A 19,773-nucleotide genomic window follows, 5' to 3' on the forward strand; every position below is an offset into this window, starting at 1 on the left:
GGTTGTCCATTCAATTGGTCTATTGGTCAATTAACTTGTCTGCTGTCTGCACCCTTAACCTTGGCTGGCTGGCTGGCTGACTTACAAATGTATGCCCATGGTCACAATGCAAAGAGAACAAGGGAGTATAAATGGCTTAATTCTAATCCATCCTACTAATGAGTAGGATGTATGTAATCTTGATGTGGGGAAGCAGCAAATACTTTGCCCATAGAAAGCAACAAATCAGGTACCGCAGATATATTTTGGTGCTTCCTTTGGTTTTGTTTGTCTTCTTCACACCTGTATTTCCATTCTCCTAGGCCCCATCATGACACAGTTTGAACTGTGGCGAGAAATGATTCATTTGGACTCCTGCTCCATTCCAATCAGTATTAATCATTTTGATATTTTACAGAAATCACATAGAGATAATTAGATAAGATACGTTCTTATAGTAAACCCTTATAATAGACCTCAAACTTTAATGTAATGTTCACTACATGTTTGCCAGTTATGAAGCTCCCTTGTGCAACCCCAAGAATACTGACAAAGATATCTCCATTCTGTTTTACTCAAATTTCACGTCCAAAACCAGCATGGGTAGGATGCCTTGATGTTTTGGAAAGTCCCAACATATTTTTGTACCTCCAGACCATTCTCTCCTGTCCAACATGAGCAGGTTATGAGCACTTAATCAATGGAGATGCCCCATGCTTCGCCCAACCTGTGACCCCCTTGCTGATACATCATTTTTGGCCCTCAAGAGCAAGGTCTATCAACCAATGAGTTTCTATATTTTACTGTGCCTCTTTTTCATATTTGGATATCAAACCCTATAAAAACAAGGTCCTGGGGATCAGGGGTATCTCACATAACGAGGAAGATCTGAGCTCCATTTCATTAGAGAGGACCATGGACCCTTTAATAAAGTGCCATTGGCTCAGAGCTCTCCTTCAGTGATTTTTCTTGCAGATTGGGTAATTATAATCCTCACAATGTTCTGATGATTAAGAAGTATCTGTTGGGGCAGCTAGGTGTCACAGTGGATAGAGCACCGGCCCTGGAGTCAGGAGTACCTGAGTTCAAATCTGGCCTCAGACACTTAACACTTACTAGCTGTGTGACCCTGGGCAAGTCACTTAACCCCAATTGCCTCACTAAAACAAAAAGAAGAAGAAGAAGAAGAAGTATCTGTTGTTTTTTAAATATGTTGTCAAGTATATTGCATTCTTCCAAGGAAAATTATCATCTAATAAATAAGTAAATGTCACTATTATTTTGTACATTGCTACATCGCAGCATACAGTGACATATAGTCAATAGATCACTAGTCTTAGGTTTAGAAAGACCGAGGTTCAAATCTTACTTTAAAGACTTACTATCTACGTGACACTGGGAAAATCACTAACTTCTCTGAGCCTATCTCCTCATCTCTAAACTGGGGATGATAATTATGTCCATTCCACAAGGTTGTTGAAAGGATCAAATGAAATAATGTATGTAAAACACTTTGCAAAGTGAACTATTGTTATTAGGAGTTTGGTCCAAAAATGAACTTTGAAAAAAGCTTGCTATTTGAATGCACAATGGCCTCCGCAAGCCAAGCTTGTAACAGGGGCCTCCTTCCTCACAGACACACAATCTTCAGACTACTTTCCAGATAGCCACAAAAACCAAACAAAGGTTCTTGGCACATTTTAGCAGCAGTGACATCTGTGGTTTTTCTTTTTTCTTTATATACTCTTCTTTTTAGTTAAGCAGTGCTCAGACTGGGAATAAAATCACAGAGGATTGGGTTTAAAAACACAGCATCCCAACCCAACTAGGGAAAGGTGACACTAGTTTCTCAGAAAGTCAGAATCCAAACAAGCTCTGGTCTTCTCCCCCCTCACATTTTGCCACCTGAAGCAGTCAGACAGATTTTCTCAAAGCAGAAGAGGACACAAGGAGATTTGAGTTACACTATCAGATTTTTTAACTGTCTTACAACGGGAAACCAGGCTTATTTGTCCTTTATTTTCCCTGGACTGTCCAACACTGTATCAACACCAAAACATCTCATTCAATTGAACCCCACAAACATTTATTGAGTGGAAATAACATTTGATTCACAGTGCAAGATCCTAATGCAAGGGCTCTAAATCAGTAAGGGATAGGGAGGGAAGGAGATCTGAAAAATTAAAAAAAAATTTGATAATTATATTCAATATAGTTTCCTTTGTGTTTATATGTATTCATTCATCTACTTATTTCTTTATTTTTGCATTTAAAAGCATCATTCTGAGAAGGGGCTATATACCAGGCTGCCAAAGTGGTCCAGGACACCAAAGAGTTAAGAACCTCTGCCCTAAAGGCACAAAGACAAAAACAAGTTTATGTTTTACATGTGGGGAAAAGTCCAAAACACAAATGTCGGGGACTAGACGTGAATCAGACAGCATGGTACAGATGAAGAACACAGACTCAAAATTAGAAAAACTGGGTTCCAAACTTACTAGTTGTGTGAACCTGGGCAGCTTACTAATAGTCTCACTGAACCTATTAAACATCATATATAAAACAAAAATACTAATGTTGCTATTAACTACCTCATGGGGTTGTTGGGAGGAAAGTGCCATGTACCTAATGGTGAGCTACTATCGGAATGACTCCATAATAAAATTCCACATCTTTAATTGATATTTTTCCTTTCCAATGCAAACATTTCTTTTTTTGGCTTGGGAACAAGTACAAAGTGAAAACAAAGCCTCTTCCAAGTATTTCTAGAAAGCAGGGTGCCTTATGTCGTTTTCAGCATGGGTTACTAACAAGTATATGAATAATTAAGAGAATAGGACTAAAACTATTCCTTTAGATCAGACCTGGGGTCTATGAATCTTTTTTTTTTTTTTTAATATTTTGATAACTGTATGTGTTTTATTTTTTGTATTTAAAAACAATTCTGAGAAGGGGTCCCCAGGCTTCACTAGAGAGGCAAAGGCATCCAGCCATGATACAAAAAAAAAAAAACACCTAAAAACTCCTGCTTCAGATAATTGAAGTCATTCTTTGTATCTCTTCTAACACAGGTGTTTAGGTAAAGAAGACAGGCAGAACAGGCATACCCAGGTATAGAGAAGATACTAAAACCTCTTTGTTAAGAGGCATTAGGAACGGGTTTGGTTTTTTTTTGGTTTTTTGGTGAGGCAATTGGGGTTAAGTGACTTGCCTAGGGTCACACAGCTAGTAAGTGTTAAGTGTTTGAGGCCAGATTTGAACTCAGGTCCTCCTGACTTCAGGGCTGGTGCTCTATCCACTGCGCCACCTAGCTGCCCCAGGAATGTATTTTTTTTTTAAAGCATCATATTTTCAAGCAGGAATTAAAAACAAACAAGAAATAGTGTTAACGGAGAAAGGAATTTCCAAACATACACAGTTTTGATCAGAAACTTCCACACCTTGGAAGATGTGTAAAAAAAATCCTATTAGTATCACTGACCACCCTTGGTCTGCCCCACAGGGACTGATCATCAAGCTCTCCTGGGTTGGACTGACTTCTCACTGAGTTGGTCTTTTATTTTAACAAGTAGCATTCAGGGAGTGTTACCCCATTATTTTCTACATGACTAAGACTTCTACATTAATCCAAAGTTTATTCAAGAGGGAAACCTTAAAATAAAATAAAACCATGTGTTTTTACTTGGCTAACCTGACCATTTGAAAAGCCATCACAAAAATGCTATGTAATGAAAAGGCAGTTACTTCCTGCCTCAAAAAACTTGAATAACTCTCCACTGCCAAATCTGTCAGCGACAGTAATCAAAATTTCTCACTCAGCTCACCTAACCAACAAACCTGCTCCTTTACTTGTTGTCAAATTGTTTCAGTCGTGTCTGACTCTTTGTGACCTCATTTGGGGTTTTTCTTGGCGAAGATACTAGAGTGGTTTGCCATTTCCTTCTCCAACTCATTTTACAGATGAGGAAACTGAGGCAAACAGGGTTAAATGACTTACCCAGAGTTACACACCTAGTGTTTGAGAATACATTTGAACTCAGATCTTTCTGACTCCAGGATTAGCACTTTCTCCACTGTGCCACCTAGCTGCCCCCTGTTGTTATAGCAGTAGTTCATCCTTCATTCTCAAAGATGACCAGTGACATCAAAACTTGCAAGTGGATTGGATTTAAGTGAAGCAGAGCTGTGCAAAGTCCATCAGCCCCACTCTCTCCTCCAGAATCATCAGAGTCCAGTGGCAATACATACGTCAAGACTCCTGGTGATAGCCCCAAATGCAGTGGGAGACCTTGGCCTTTTTAAGCTAAGGTCTTTCCCAAGTCTCAGTTTGTCTAAGGCAATGCCCATTCAGTAATTAAAGGCAAGGCAAGAATTGAGGCAAAACATGGCCTTCATAAAAGAATCAATCTGGCAGGGGAAGACCCTCAGGGTTTCTGACCAGAACAGAAACAGTTGTTATTTACATTCACTCTGAGCCATCAAAACCCAAACAGGGAGCAAGTGAGTTTTGGGTTGGGACCTATTACTGGCCAATCAGTGAAAGCCAGAGAGATTTGAGTTTAAAGACTTTGTCAAGGAGCTCCATTTGAATCCCAATTGGTTTTAACAAAGGCTGGTTTACCATAGCTATATTTCAAGAAATCATAAATGAAAACTCTAAGAGACAAAAGTTAATTGTCCCAGTTGTCCCTATTTCCCTACAGGAAGCTTCTATTCTAGTTGGCCTGGTCTCTTCACTGATCCTAGTTTAGCTTGGTATTCTAGTGGATAGCGTGGTAGTCTTGAAGTTAGGCTGATTAGGGTTTGAATAGCACCTTTAATCCTTACTAGCTATATGACCATACATGTCACTTAATCTCTCTGAGTTCCAGTGTACTCAATTTCAATCATCTTTAAGAGTGAAGATCAAATCATTTTGTCATGATAATGTCAGTTATTAGTATTAACTTATGTGCATCCCCAAGCTCAAACCTTTGCTTGGCAATACCCATGTCCAAATCACATTTCCCCTCTTCTTATACAAATGTCATCCATACTTCTTTTCTTTTCTTTCTTTTTTTTTTTTTTTTTGCGGGGCAATGAGGGTTAAGTGACTTGCCCAGGGTCACACAGCTAGTAAGTGTCAAGTGTCTGAGGCCAGATTTGAACTCAGGTCCTCCTGAATCCAGGGCCAGTGCTTTATCCACTGCACCACCTAGCTGCCCCCCATGTCATCCATATTTCAAAGGAGAACCCAAGTCTGACACTGGCTTTCCTGGATTTCTCAACCCCACAATGACTGCTTGCTTTTAAGCCTTAGAACAATCACTGTGTGTATGATTCCTCCAGGTATTTATCAATCTACTGTCTCTCATTTTACCTAGCTAGTTGGTAGGTAAGCCATGACCTTGGGCAGTGATGTGTAGTGAGAAGCTTTGTTTCTCCTATCTAGGCAGCTCTTAGAAGGTAGACAACTTTTTTTTTGGTGGGGGGGGGGCTTCATTTGCTAGGCAAAGAGTCAAAGGACTCAAAAAAGAAGTATTGAATATTGTTATCAATATGTTGACAATGGAAACTAGGGTATGCAGGGGTGTTGGGGAAGGAAGGAGTTTTACTGAAGTTGTGCCTAAGAAAATAGAAATCCATGAACTTCAAGTTTCACTTCAAAATGGTCTGCATTACACACATCACAAACTTTAGTTCAGTGGTTCTCAAAGTGTGGTCTGGGAACTCCTGGGGGTCCACAAGACCTATACACCTAGGAATCCATTAAGTCAAAAATTATTTTCATAAAAATACTAGAATGTTTTCATTTCTATTGATTTGATATCTAATTCTAAGTAGCAATAGATACAGCCCACACTAACCAATACTCTTTGGGGAGGTACCGGTCCTCAATAATTTTTTTTTTTTTTTTGCAGGGCAATGAGGGTTAAGTGACTTGCCCAGGGTCACACAGCTAGTAAGTGTCAAGTGTCTGAGGCCATCTTTTGAACTCAGGTCCTCCTGAATCCAGGGCCGGTGCTTTATCCACTGTGCCACCTAGCTGCCCCCTCAATAATTTTTAAGAGTATAAATGGGTCCTGAGACCAAAAATGTTTGAGAACTACTGCTTTAGTGAGAACTTTTTGTTCTGAATGACCCAGATAACTGATTCAATCTTCTGCTTTGAGACTCAAAACACCATAAAGAGATTTAACAAAAATGAAAGAACATTGACATGTTTTCTCTAGATAGGCTTGGTACTTACAAGTCAGCAATGCATCCGGTTATCAGATAGCCAAAGATTAGGCCAACCAGTAAGGAAAACTTAGCAATATGGACCTTCCAGGCAGAGTCACACACAAGATCCCACTAGAAAAGAGGGGAAAAATAGTACTGTGAAATATATAGTCATGAATAGAATTTGTATTTAATCAGAAGAACATGACAAAGGCTGGACTTTATTACTACCACTCAGTGTAAGCCTTTTCTGACGAATCCTGTCAGGATCCTCTTAAATGACAGAAAACAAGCAGGAGATAAAGGTTAACATGGGTACAAAAATAAAATAGCCTTTTAGCCATAAAATAGAGACATATTATTAAAGTATTTAAATGAATTAGCTCAATTTGAATCCCCTGTGTTACAAGTGATATGAAGACATATAAACTAAGGGAAAGGGAAATATTCACACAGGCTTAGTTTACAATATTTTAAAACAATGATAGTTAATATGTTGGGAAGAGCTTGCTGTATCCACATGTGAAGTGAGTTTTGCTAAACCTCACCCTAACAGCTAGCATATGTTGCAATAATCTATCAAGGAAAGAAAGCTATGAGAAAAAAAAGTGAATCACCATCATATGCTTTTTCTCTCCTCAAAAGAAGTTCAAACTTTGTGATGTCTTATGAATAAAAGGAATACAAGCTAATTGAATTTGTATTTCTATTTTAAAATTTTTATTGACATAGTTTGTATTTATAATCACCTTAATTTCCAAATGTATCACTCCCTCCCCTGCTACTATCCTGTGAGCCCCCCTTGCACCAAAAATTGGGGGGGGGGGTGGAGCAGTTCAGCAAATGAACTAAGACACCAACCAAGAATGAAATCTTTAATATTTTAATTTCATTCTTAGCACAGAATATAAAAGCTTCTTTATACTTGGGGTCACTTCATTTTTTCCCCTCTGTATTCTCAGTGTCTAGCTCATAGTAAGTACTTAAAAAATGCTTGTTCAGTGATTGATAATTACAAATTGCTTTCCAGATTTTGCATAACCAATAGTCCCTCACCTCTGTAAAGAAGGGAAGGAGGTATATATTCTCATTTCTGATTCAGGGATAACTCAGCCATTATAATTACACAACATCCATTTTTGCTTTTAATCTTTCCATTTATAAGTCATTGTGCATATTGTTTTCCTAGTTCTCGGTACTTCATTCTCCATCAGTTCATATAAGTCTTCCCATACTTCCCTGATCCCTTACTATTCATCCTTTCTCATTTGTTTAGCCATTCTCATGGACATCTATTTTGTTTTCAGTTTTTTGCTACCATAAAGTCTGGCCATAAGTATTCTGCCCTATGTGAGACTTTTCTGTCTTTGACCTCATTGGTACACATGCCTAGCAAAATGATCTCTGGGTTCAAGAATATGGACATTCTTAGCTTAGAATATAACTTTTGGGAGCAAAAACTGTTTAAAAAAAATTTTTTTTAACCTTTGTATTATCAGTGTGTAGTATAGTGCTTGGTTAATGCTTAATAGCAACTTGTTGACTGAAAATTCAAAATTACTTTCCAAAATGGTTAGACCACTCTACAGTTCCACCCATGCCAATCTGGAGTCCTTCCAACATTGATTATTCCCATATTTTGCCCCCTTTGCCAATGTACTGGGTGTGAGGTAAATCTCTGTTGTTTTGATTTGCTATTTTCATTAGTTTACTGGAATATTTTTTATAGTCCTATTAATAGTTTGTAATCTTTTTGAGAATTATTTGTTCAAATTCTTTGACTTTGGGGGAGGGAGGAAGGAAGGTATTGGTGTTTGTTGCATGCCTATTTCTAAAACCATAAACTCTACTTACAACCTTCCATGCTTAAAACAACAACGCAGTTCTCTATTTCTCAGGTGACTATTACTAGGTTTCTTCTATATCCTACACAAAATGAAATCGAGATATAACTTCAATGATAATAGTGAAACCTCAAGGAAAATTCAGATTCTCAGGGATAAGATCTTGGTGGTTGTGGTGGTGGTGGATAATGGCAAGGGGAGTCTGTTTCTTTCAAGTGTACACAATTGAAGCATCTAGGCTAACACTCTATTGTCCTAGAGGTCCTTTGGGACTTGTTTTAGTGATAAGAATGATTTGTAATTAGCATATCAATTATCAGCATGAAGATAGTTAAGGGCAGCTAGATGGTACAGTAGATAGAGTACTGGGTCTGCTCAGGAGTCAGGAAGAGTCTGATTTCAAATCTGGCCTCAGATACTTACTTGCTGCATGACCCTGGGCAAGTCACTCTCCCTGTTTGCCTTGGTTTCCTCATCTATAAAATAAGCTGGAGAAAGAAGGAAATGGCAAACCACTCCAATATCTTTGCCTAGAAAACCCCAAATGAGGTTACAAAAAGTGGGACACAACTGAAAACAACTGAACAAAAAGAGTAAAAAATTCCCTCTTAAAATCTTGTCTTTGTTATTTACTGCTTAGAAAACTCCTTTAAAATAGAGTCTAGAGGGAGGCAGGGAAGGAGGGATAGAATTTGGAACTCAAAACTTTAAATAAAAATGTTTATTATTATTCTTTTTTAAAGTGTCTAGGGAGGTAGCTAGGTGGCATAGTGGATAAAACACTGCCCCTAGATTCAGGAAGACCTGAGTTCAAATCCGGCCTCAGACACTTCACACTTACTAGCTGTGTGACCCTGGGCAAGTCACTTAAACCTCATCCCCACCCCCACCCCAAAAGTGTCTAGATAAGTTTGTTCTAATAACTACAAATTCTAAAATTAGTTGCTTTCAAATTACTGCTATTTTTTGTGTGTATGTGTATGTAAATATATGTCCTTGAAAAAGAGAGCCAGAATCTATCATTTAAAGAACCTAGACTATTTGCAGTCCCAAACCATTTCATTATCTACCTCTCCTCTCCCCTCTCCCTTCTACTCTCCTCCTCCATTTTCAGTTAAGAACTTAGCTATATGTGACCTGGATTCAAATACTAGTTCTGTGTCTTTGAGTAGCACACTGTCATCTTAACTCGGAGTCTCAATGAGTGTGTGTTGAATTAGATCTCTAAGATCCCTTCCAACTCAAAATCATATGATTTTATGATCTTGCTGTTGTTCAGTCAGTTGTGTCCAACTCTTTGCAACCTCATTTGGGGTTTTCTTGGCAAAGATACTGGAGGGCCATTTCCTTCTCCAGTTTATTTTATAGATGAGAAAACCTAGGCAAACAGAGTGAGTGACTTTCCCAGGGTCATGTAGCTAGTAAGTATCTGAGGCCAGGTTTGAAAACTCAGGAAGATGAGACTCCCTGACTCCAGGCCAGGCACTTTATCCACTGTTCATCTTAGCTGTGTGAAAGTAGTAGAAAGTGAACTGGATTATAAATTAGTGAACCAGGGCTAAAAGCTCTACTCCTTACTGGTTGGGTGAACTTGGCCAAGCCCCCTCACCTTATTGGGACTTACTTTGGAAGGAGGTGGACTAGATATCAATCAATCGATAAACATTTATCAAGGGCTTTTGTACCAGATACTGTGCTAAGAGCCCCAAAACAAAAAGAGGCAAAAGATGAGCCCTACCCTTACGGAATTTATAATCTGATGGGGGAGACAGGCAAACAAATATTTACAAAACAAGCTATATACAGGAGAACTAGGAAATAATGAACAGAAGGAAGGCACTGGAATCAAGAGGGCAACCCCTGTAAGGCTTCCTGTAGAAGGTGGGATTTTAGTTGGTACTTAAAGGAATCAAGGGAGGTCTGTAGTTGGAGCAGAGGACGGAGAGTATTTTGGGCATGGGAGAAAGCCAAAGAGATGGAATGTCTTGTTCACTGAACAGCCAGGAGGCCACTGTCACTGGATTAAAAAGTACAAGGCAAGGAGGTATAAGAAGATTGAAAAGGTAAGAGTAGGCTAGGTTGTGAAGGATTTTGAATGCCAGAGTATTTGGTATTTGATCCTAGAGGCAATAGATCACTGGAGTTTATTTAGCAGGGGGGTGACATGATCAGACTTGTGTTTTAGGAAATTCATGTTAGTGGCTGAATGGAAGATGAATTGGGGTAGGGAAAGACCTGAGGCAGGCAGACCCACCACAGGCTATGGCAATAATCCAGATATGAGTGATGGCAGTGTCAGAGGAGAGAAGGGGGAGTGTTAGAGAGTTGATGCAAAGGTGAAATTGACAATCCTTACCAAAAGTTTGGTATGTTGGGGTGAGAGACAGTGAGGGATCCAGGAAGACTTCTAGGTTGTGAACCTGAGGGACTAGGCAGATGCTGTTCCCCTCTATGGTATCAGGGAAAGTGGTGAGGGAGGTTTAGGGGGAAAGATAATGACTCCAAGGTTTCCTTCACCTGCAAAATTATGATTCGGTGCTCTAAAATTCAGGAGCTATTAATCTGATGGCTTTGAACTGAAATTTTTTTAAATAATTATTTCCATATTAGTTTGTAATCCTCTGTATTTTGTTTATGCATTTTTTTGAAGTTTTATGCATTTTAAAACATCATTCTGAGAAGGGTTCCACAGGCTTCACCAAACTCCCAAACAGGCATCCACACAAAAATGGTTAAGAACCCTGGACTAAATGAGTTCTGGATCTCCTCTTACTCTAAATTCTATGATCCTACTAAAGTTAGTTGAAATCAAGCTGGTAGATTGAGATCCTCCCAAGCATGACCTAAAGCGAATAGGCGGTCAAGGCATCAAGAAATTGACTCTGAGGCATGTTCAATGTAAACCTATGATGAGAGAGGCAGAAGCTGCCAAGGTGCCTAAGCGCAACGTCAAACAATACTGATTTTAGCAGTCCAGATCTTTCCTTGAGTTGTTTATACACCTTCAGGTTGGGGGGAATAATATGCCACCAACTATTTATGAGCTGTCTCAATGTCTTCAGGAAAAATCAAAAGGTTCCATCCACACTTGGGAATATGGAATAGTTGCTTTGGGTCACGTGCAGTCAAGTTCTTCCTCACCACCCTGCCGTGCAGAATGAAAAGAGGAATTTATCTTTACAGTGTTTTTCTAGCTTGGCTTTAGCCATGGCCCCAGTGCTGGCTATCTGGCAAGAGGGTTTAATTACTTTAAAGAGGCTCTCTTCCCATCTGACCTGGCAGAAGTATCATCATGCTGGTTAAATAACAGCCATTATTCCCTTACAACCGGAATGGTTATTTATTGATTAGTTACACTATACATAGGGACTTTCCCATGTAGACAATTTAAAGCTTCTCTGCATGAATTTATAAACAGCTTTGAGATGACCTCTTTTAGGAAGACTTCCCTGATCCTCCTCTCCTCCCCCATTTTCCTTTCCCTCCTCAAATTTCCCTAGAGCATTGTGTATAGATTTCTTCTATATTATTCTTCTGCTCTGTATCATATTTATTCATGTACTTGTCATAAACCCTGTAGTAGATTGCAAACTCATAGAGGGGAGATATTGTATCGTTTTAAATTTATGTATGCCAAGTGCCTTACTCATAGCAGGTGCCTAATATTTTTAAATTGAATTCCAAATATTTCCCTTTTTTGACAAAAGAAATACAAGAGTTTATCTAAAAGAAAACTTAAGGACCTATGCCAAATGACATTCCAGCCATCATTCTCATCTTCACTCCTACTGGTACTTTAGACTCTGCCCTTAAAACCAACCTGGAAAAAATACAAAACAAAACAAAACAAAACAAAAAAACCCAAACTGTACTCTGGGAGGCAAGCTTTGAATTTATCTTGCCCAGAGCAGGCTCCAAGTCATAGCTTGGACTTTAAAAACTGGGGTCCCCTTTTATTTCTTCTCTAAGTGTTGTCTTCTCCCATAAGAATGTAAACTCCTTGGGGGTAAGGGATGTCTTTCTAGGATTTCTATCCCCAGCAATTAGGATAGTGTGTAGCACCTGGTGCATTAAAAAAATGCTTTATCATTCATTCATCAACTGTCCCTAATAACTTGAGAATGGTGTCATCCAAGGTAATCAGGGTTAGAACTAAACCAGGGCATTCAAAAGACCTTTACGTCTCTTCTTTAAATTCGGTAGATGGTGAGAATACTTGGAGGGATCAAAACTTTTGAGGACCTTAGATTTTGAGAAACTGAAAAATGGTCAACTACTATACCAGCTTAATCTTTGGACTAAAGCTTATGAAGTACAGCATTTATTTTTGAAAAACTTCATCTGTGATTTCATCCACATAGGAAGCTCCAGAAGAAGAATTTCCCTTAACAAAGCAGATTGGCAGCATTTTCATAACTTATTCCTAAAGAGTTGCCTGAAAAGAATATTTTGATTAAGGAGAATTTAACTATTCCTCCAGAAACAGAATTTTCAAAATAATCCAATCTAGCAGACAGACCAATTCTTCTAGTACTCATAACAATGGAAATAATTTTGTTCAGTGTTCTATTACATTTCCTATTCAAATAGTCCCTTTTTAATCCCCCTCCCCAAGTTTTTTTGGTTTGTTTGTTTGTTTTAGTGACACAAAGGGCAGTTTCTGCTACTAGGTCCCCAGGCAAAGTGAAAATTCATACAAGCCAAGTTTTTCTTTGCTGAGAATCCTACTTTCCCTTTCTGTCCTCTTCTCTCCCCTACACCTTAAAGACTTCATGCTGGTCCCTTGTGTAACAAGGATTCCCTGGCTAGGGACAGCTAGGTGGCACAGTGGAATAAAGCACTGGCCTTGGATTTTGGAGAACCTGAGTTCAAATCCAGTCTCGGACACTTGACACTTTACTAGCTGTGTGATCCTGAGCAAGTCACTTAACCCTCATTGCCCCACCAAAAAAAAAAAAAAAAAAAAGAAAAGAAAAGAAAAGAAAAGAAAGGAAAAGAAAAGAAAAAGAAAAAGGATGTCCTGGCCTATCCCTCCCCAAATTCTCTATATTCCAAAATTACTCATCCTCTTTCCTTTCCATTGACTCCTCCCCAAGTTAAAATTCTTACTCTTACCAACTATACAAAATACAATAAAATTTTATTAATCACTTACTTTATGCAGAGGACAGTGTTAGGAGAGCCTATGGGTATACAACAAAGTTTAGAAAAATACAGGGAGTCTCAAGGAGCTTGAGGAGTTTACAGTCTAAGGGAGCAATCAGATTAATCTGATTAAAGTAATTCATACTACATTGGATCTTCCAAGAGGATTTATATTTTTAAAACACCATCTTATTAACCCATCATTGATGAGTTAACGAGACCCAAAGTTATTTCTTGAATTTTAAGCCAACACACATGAAAAATATAAAACAAATGCTGATGTTTAAGTTAAAAACAACTTTCTCATTACTTTGTAAAATGGAGGTTATCTCAAAAATCTCAGTGAAATTTTAAGCTTTCTTAGCTAAAAAACTGCACTGAAACCTCAGGGGATACCCTGTATTACTAAGCAGAAGAATCCTAGGGACTTTCCTCTTCCCATTCCCAAAGGAAGGAGGTGTGGTAGAGCTGAATGAGGAATGACCTTTGAGTCAGAAGACTTGGTTGGGTTCAAGACTCAGTTCAAAATTTAATTGGCTCAGTTTCCTCATCTGAATGATTTTATACAGCTGTCTAATAGTAACCATCTCTAGGGTGGGGGGGAAAGAAATTTACATGATAACTATTATATTTATCATATATTTTAAAGGAATAGCAAGTTGTACATAATAGATTTGCAGTTTCATGTATATTATAATATACTATATTATATTTATATATAATATAAAGTGGTAGAACTATGGAAACTTGAGAAAGATGGCACAAGTTATAAGGTCATAAAAGCAAAGATTCCGTTTTATTTGAAGAGGAATACCAGGGAAACTTATTTACTTAAGGAGAAGCAGAATGGAATTGAGGAGAGAGAAAGGCCTTGAAGCCAGGAATATTTATTATGCTATTATACTATTATACTATACTATATTAATTTATTCCATAAACTAAAATTAAAAATAACAATTTTGGGAAAGGTATTGAATTATTTTTCAAGTCTTGGTTGACTGAGAGGACCAATAGTTCAGATTTTATACTCAGCTTGAGTAGAGAGGAATTGGAAGGGCTCTCAGATGCTTAGTTAGCTAGATAGAGGTTCTTGATGGGAACTTTATTCAGGTGACTCAACTCAAAAGGTTCTCAATGCTTATTTTTGTTGAATACCCTCCCCCTTTTTAAAGCCAAAGCATTTTATTATTATTTTTTAAAATAAGCATTTTTATTTATAGTTTTGAGTTCCAAATTATACCCCTTCTTCCCTCCCTGAAGTGGTGAGCAATTAGATATGGGTTATACATGTGCAATTATGTAAAATGTTACCATATTAGTAATTTTGTACAAGATAACTTGAATAAAAGAAAAAAATGAAAGAATGTGAAAAATAGCATGCTTCAGTCTGTATTCAATCATAACAATTCTTTCTTTGGGGTGGATAGTATGCTTCATCATTAGTCCTTTGGGATTGTCTTGGATCATTGTATTGAGAATAGTTAAGTCATTCACAGTTCTTCATCAAACAATATTGCTGTCACTGCACAATGTTCTGGTTCTGCTCACTTCACTATGCATCAATTCATGTAAGTCTTTCCAGGCCTTTCTGAAATCATCCTGCTTGTCATTTCTTACAGCAGAATAATTGGAATATCCTTCTGCTATAGCTAATTAAGTCTCTTGTTTACTGTAAATAACTCACAGATATATATTTTCCCCACACTTAGGGGTATTCTACTGAAGACCTACTACATTAACAAGGATGCATTAACAGTTATTTTCTGAGTCAGGCCACTCAACCAGTTCTGAATCTATTCATTTATGTTATTGTATAGCCTGCACCTTTCCATCAGCTTAAGAATAGTATGAAATGTCTTATCTAAACCTTTTCAAAACTATAGACACGGGTAAATTTTATTTTTAATTTGGTTTTACTTAAAAGTTCAGTAACTTTATCAATAAGTTAGATTAGTCTAGTATCACCTATTGATGAAGTTCTTCTATTGGCTTTTCCTTATCTGCTTTCTTTTCTAGTCTTATTTTAGAATTTTCCCAAGAACCAAAGTCAATATCACTGACCTTATAGTTTCTAGACCAGTATCTTTTTTTCTCTTGAAAATCAGGACATTTGCTCTTCTCCAGCCCTGTTAGACCTTCATTTTCCCCGATCTTTCACAGATCTCTAGCAGCAGCTCAACAATGACGCATTCCAATTGTTAGTTGAGAATGTAGTTCACCTGAGCCAGGTGACTTTCAATTCATTAAGCACAGCTTTGAATATTGTCTTAAAATCTCTTGACCCTTAAGTAATTTCTATTTCATCATTTCTCGTGTAAAAGTATAAAGGTCTGGCCTTTCTTGTCAAAGAAAACAAAAACAAAAGAAAAAATGAAAAGCTCTACCTTCCCTCTGTCAGTTAATATTATCTTATCCACCCCAGCAAAAGGCTCTATCCTTTTTTTGATCTTCCTTTTTCTCTTAGCTGCCTTCCTTTCCCTCCCTTAGCCTTCTTATTTTCCTTAGTTACCCTCACAAGTCTCAGTTCATATTCTGCTTCAGTGTTTTTGACACTATTTTTATGGGGTCATGCCTTGCTCAAATTCATCCTCTTTCACTTTGCACTTCATCAATTTTCTGTACACATGTCATATATGTATACACTAGGAAACAATCCAAGCAGGTTAGATTTTCATATGAATATGAATATGAAAATCTAACCTGCTTGGATTGTGTCCTTGTGTATACATGGTCTATTCAGAAAAATCCCATTTTTCTTTCTCATTGAAATTGATTCCCTTTATGTCTTCAGAATTTTCTTGAACATCTTTCCATTGCTCCAGTGCTGCCTTTCCCTATCAAATTGTAGTCCTTAGGACCTTACCTGTCCTTCCTATGACTCATGGTCAGTTGGTTGCTGTCCTTCATTCTTGAAAAGGACCAAAATGACATCACTTTGTTAGAGTCAAGTTACAGGGTGTCTGACTGTGGTGGAATGCTCTATCACAAGTCGGGCACAAATAACCTATGTGACTCAGAGAGGTAATCAGAAGAGGTCAATCAGTTACACTAGGGCTTGAGGGAAGGGTGGAATATGCTATATGTATGTGGGTGGGACTGTTCCCTGACATCCTCAGGTGGTCTAGAGGTGCTCTAGCTCATTACCAACTGACTACTGCTTTGCTATGCCAAGGCAATCAATCCCTTATTGACTGGTCCATGTACCTTTGTGCTTTGGGACTGAGGGCAAGGGAGGTGCCATCCTGGGGAGCATGCATAGAGCTGGGGTCATGCTCCGCCCCCTTCCTTGTGGTTGGCCCTCATGCTTCCTGTCCCTGGGAGCTGGGTCACAGATGACTGGGATGACTGAGCAGAGAGAGCTGCTCATTCTGTGGATTTTAAAAGAAAAAAAAAGCGTTTTCTCTCTCTCTCTGTCTCTCTCTCTCCTCCTTCTCTTCCTCTTCCTCTTCCTCTTCTTCTTCTTCTTCCTCCTCCTCCTCAACCGTCTCCTCTGCCCCCTTTAAAATGTGTGACTTGGGATTCTTGATAGCTCTCCCTTGGACTTTCTGACAGTAAAGACTGACTGAAACCAGACTGTGAAGGGCCTTAAATGTTACACACTGAAGTGTTTTTATTTTATCCTAAAAACAAAGAGAACCATTGAAGATTTTTGAGTGGGGAAGTGACACAGGCAGACAGGTTTTAGGAAGATTATTTTGGTAACTATGGAGGATGGAATAGAGAAGGGAGATGCTAGAGGCAATACTGTGAGTGTAGTAATAGCTTCCTAATTGGTCTCCCTGCTTCAGAGCACAGCTCCAATCATACCTCTTTACCCTCAAATTGCCCTGTGACTCAGTCTGGAAATCAAATTTGACCCAGTTTTGGTCAGTCCAGCTCTCCAAAGCCTAGCTCCACTCTGCCCCATCCATTTCTGTCATACTTTGTTATTCTAGCCCACCAAGAGGACAGTGGTGGAACAATGGAAACTTGAGAAAGATGGTGCAGGTGACAAGGTCATGAAAACAAAGCTTCTGTTTTATTTGAAGAGGTATAGAATAATGCCAAGGAAACTACTAACTTAAGGAGAGGCAGCAAGGAATTGAGGATAGAGAGAGACCTTGAAGCCAGGAAGACCAGGATTCATTTGGCCGTGTGACCCAGACAACTCACTTAACCTCAAGACTCTGCTCAATTCCCTAAGACTATGATGACTGCTGGAGAATGTGGCAACCTGCACTGGTAAAGGGAGTGTTTTCTCACCCAGGAGTTCCCTATATCAAGGCAATCACAGGTCCAGTTCCCATCCCATTATTTATGTCTACCTCCACCTCTACCTTCTCCTCCTCCTCTTCTTTTGCAAGTGACCAGTGCTTTCTCCTATCTCTCCTCATCAGACAAAATTCAATGGCTATCAGTCATTAACAACTTAGTTTCAGAGATTTCAGAGATTAGTTTCAGAAATTAAGGCTGGATCTACTAGAGACCTAATTCCCAATCATTCAATAAAAATGAGTAGTGGAGGTTAAATTGGTTTATAGGCATTATCCAAAGAAGTCTGAGCCTGGTGCTCTCCTGGGTATTTCTGGGGACCCTAAGGATGACAGTGGTTTTTTTTTTTGGGGGGGGGGTGATGAATTTCCTGTTTCCAGCCATGTGGTGGTCCACTGGTGAAAGAACTTGTTGCTTTGGTATAATAAAGAAAACCCTGAACTCCACCTTGGTCCTCCCCCTATCCCTTCTCTGTAAAAGGGCCAAAGTGAGTAGGGTTCTTGCACTCCTTTAAAGGAAAGATAGCTTCTTACTGGCTTTCCCTTCCGTCAACCCTACAGATGGAATCTGGTAACTCTGAGACTTTCAAAGAAGTCAGCTTGCACCAATATTGTGATAACCACTTTCATGTGGCAGCTAATGTAGGGAGATTTCATTAGGCAAACTTGCGCCTTGGCCCCTTTTGTGTTTTCTTTCCTAAGCAAGTGACTGAGCATCAACCTTGAGGTGTCTATGCTTGGAGACAACCTTGTGCATCTGAGAGGTCGAGAAGTCCTAGATCCCCTTGAGTGAAGTTGACTAGCAGGAAGGCAATGTTCTTGATTAAAGAAGAGAACTCCTACCATGGCTTGCTAGAAGATAGAGACATTGAGGGAGACTTTGCAGAGACAAGGTGAAATGTGAAATGCCTAATTAGACGTTCTTCAAATTCCTTTATGTGTTGGGGAGGGTTAGGTATTAGCCTTTATAAGTTACGGAATCCTCATTTTAAGCTATAGTGTTAATGTGTACCGTGAGTCTTTTATGACTGGCATTTCCTTTGGGTGCAGAAATAAATACCTGTCCCATACCTGATTCATATTTTACATTGAATATTTGCCTGGATACAGAGCTTTGGATACACTGCCCTAGTCCCTTGTTTATAAAAATGGTTTCTTATTGTTAGGCAGGTATTGCAGTCATTTATTAAACACCTAATATGGCCAAAGTACTGTGCCAAGCAATAGGGGAGATTCAAAGATGATTAAGTCCCTTTATATATGTTTTCTACATTTGTTTATGGGCTCCTGAGAGTCTTTCACATTTCATGCATTTTCTGTGAGGTGCTTGTTGAATTGAACTGAATTGAAAATTATGTCTCCAGCCTTCACAGAGCTTCCAGAATGCAGTTCAACAGCTAAAGGACTCGTCTATTCATCAACCAACTGTATTGTTTTCCACTGAAAATGTAACAGTACAATGTATATTAAGTAGGCTATTGTGGTGCCTGTGCAGGAACCCAATGACCATTTATTCCACTGCATCCAAGGAAAAATGTTCTGGAGTGTTAAAACAACAGACTTTTGGGATCCCATTTTGCTGTATAAAATGTAGATTAATCACGCTGCTTTGTAATATAATGTGTTTACGTCTTATCTCCTCTGTAGCTAGTTCGTAAGCATCTTGAGTTTAGGGACCTCACAATATACATCTTTGTATCTCCCACAGAGCCAGGTGCAGTCTTGCACAAAACATGTGTTCGATGCTTGACTCTGGGTGCCAAGTACAGTAGTACACACGAAGTTAACCTAGGAAAGGTAAATCTTAAAAAGAAAACTGTAATAATTAATATCATAATCCCATTGCACCTGTGCCTCCAACTGACATATTCTTGGCTCCTGAAGTCTACACCCCCTAACTCCGGGCTGCTGGAGGGTAAAAGGATACCAGCTGCTCTCTGCCTCCATGGCTATGAATCATCCTCTTTGCTTTTAAACACTTGCAAGCCTTCATCTGGATTCCTCATTGTGGAGTTTATTTGAGGTTAAGTGATGCATAAGGAGCACATTATGCTTACATTAGACGGCCCCCGAGCAAAACTGATTTTAATAACAAGCATTCAGAGGAATGGATGACAACTCAGGGAATTACCTCCAGCTCAAGCCACCTGAACAAGACATCTGGCCTAGGACAATAGCATTCCAGTTTCTAGACTATCTAGCACCATGCTCTGTGGTCACCTGCATGAAGCTACACCAGTTATTTACATCAGATGCCAACACAGAAAATTAAAACAGCTAGAAAAACCAAACAACTCCCTAGGATAAAGGAAGGGGATAAAAGGATGAGAAGCCTCAGCTTGTATTCACCTTGC

The 19,773-nt window shown here is 38.9% G+C and overlaps 1 protein-coding gene across 2 annotated transcripts in view; it reads right to left on the minus strand.

Annotated features, from left to right (window-relative positions):
* The window catches only part of SLC22A23 (solute carrier family 22 member 23), a 270,885-nt gene that overhangs the window by 209,041 nt on the left and 42,071 nt on the right, over positions 1-19,773 (minus strand). For both annotated transcript variants that reach the window (XM_044003402.1, XM_044003404.1), the window contains exon 2: positions 6,209-6,312. In XM_044003402.1, the coding sequence (XP_043859337.1) occupies positions 6,209-6,312 (104 nt within the window). The remainder of the gene's footprint in view (positions 1-6,208; positions 6,313-19,773) is intronic.

Source organism: Dromiciops gliroides, chromosome 1, assembly GCF_019393635.1.
Source record: "Dromiciops gliroides isolate mDroGli1 chromosome 1, mDroGli1.pri, whole genome shotgun sequence".
Lineage (NCBI taxonomy): Eukaryota > Metazoa > Chordata > Mammalia > Microbiotheria > Microbiotheriidae > Dromiciops > Dromiciops gliroides.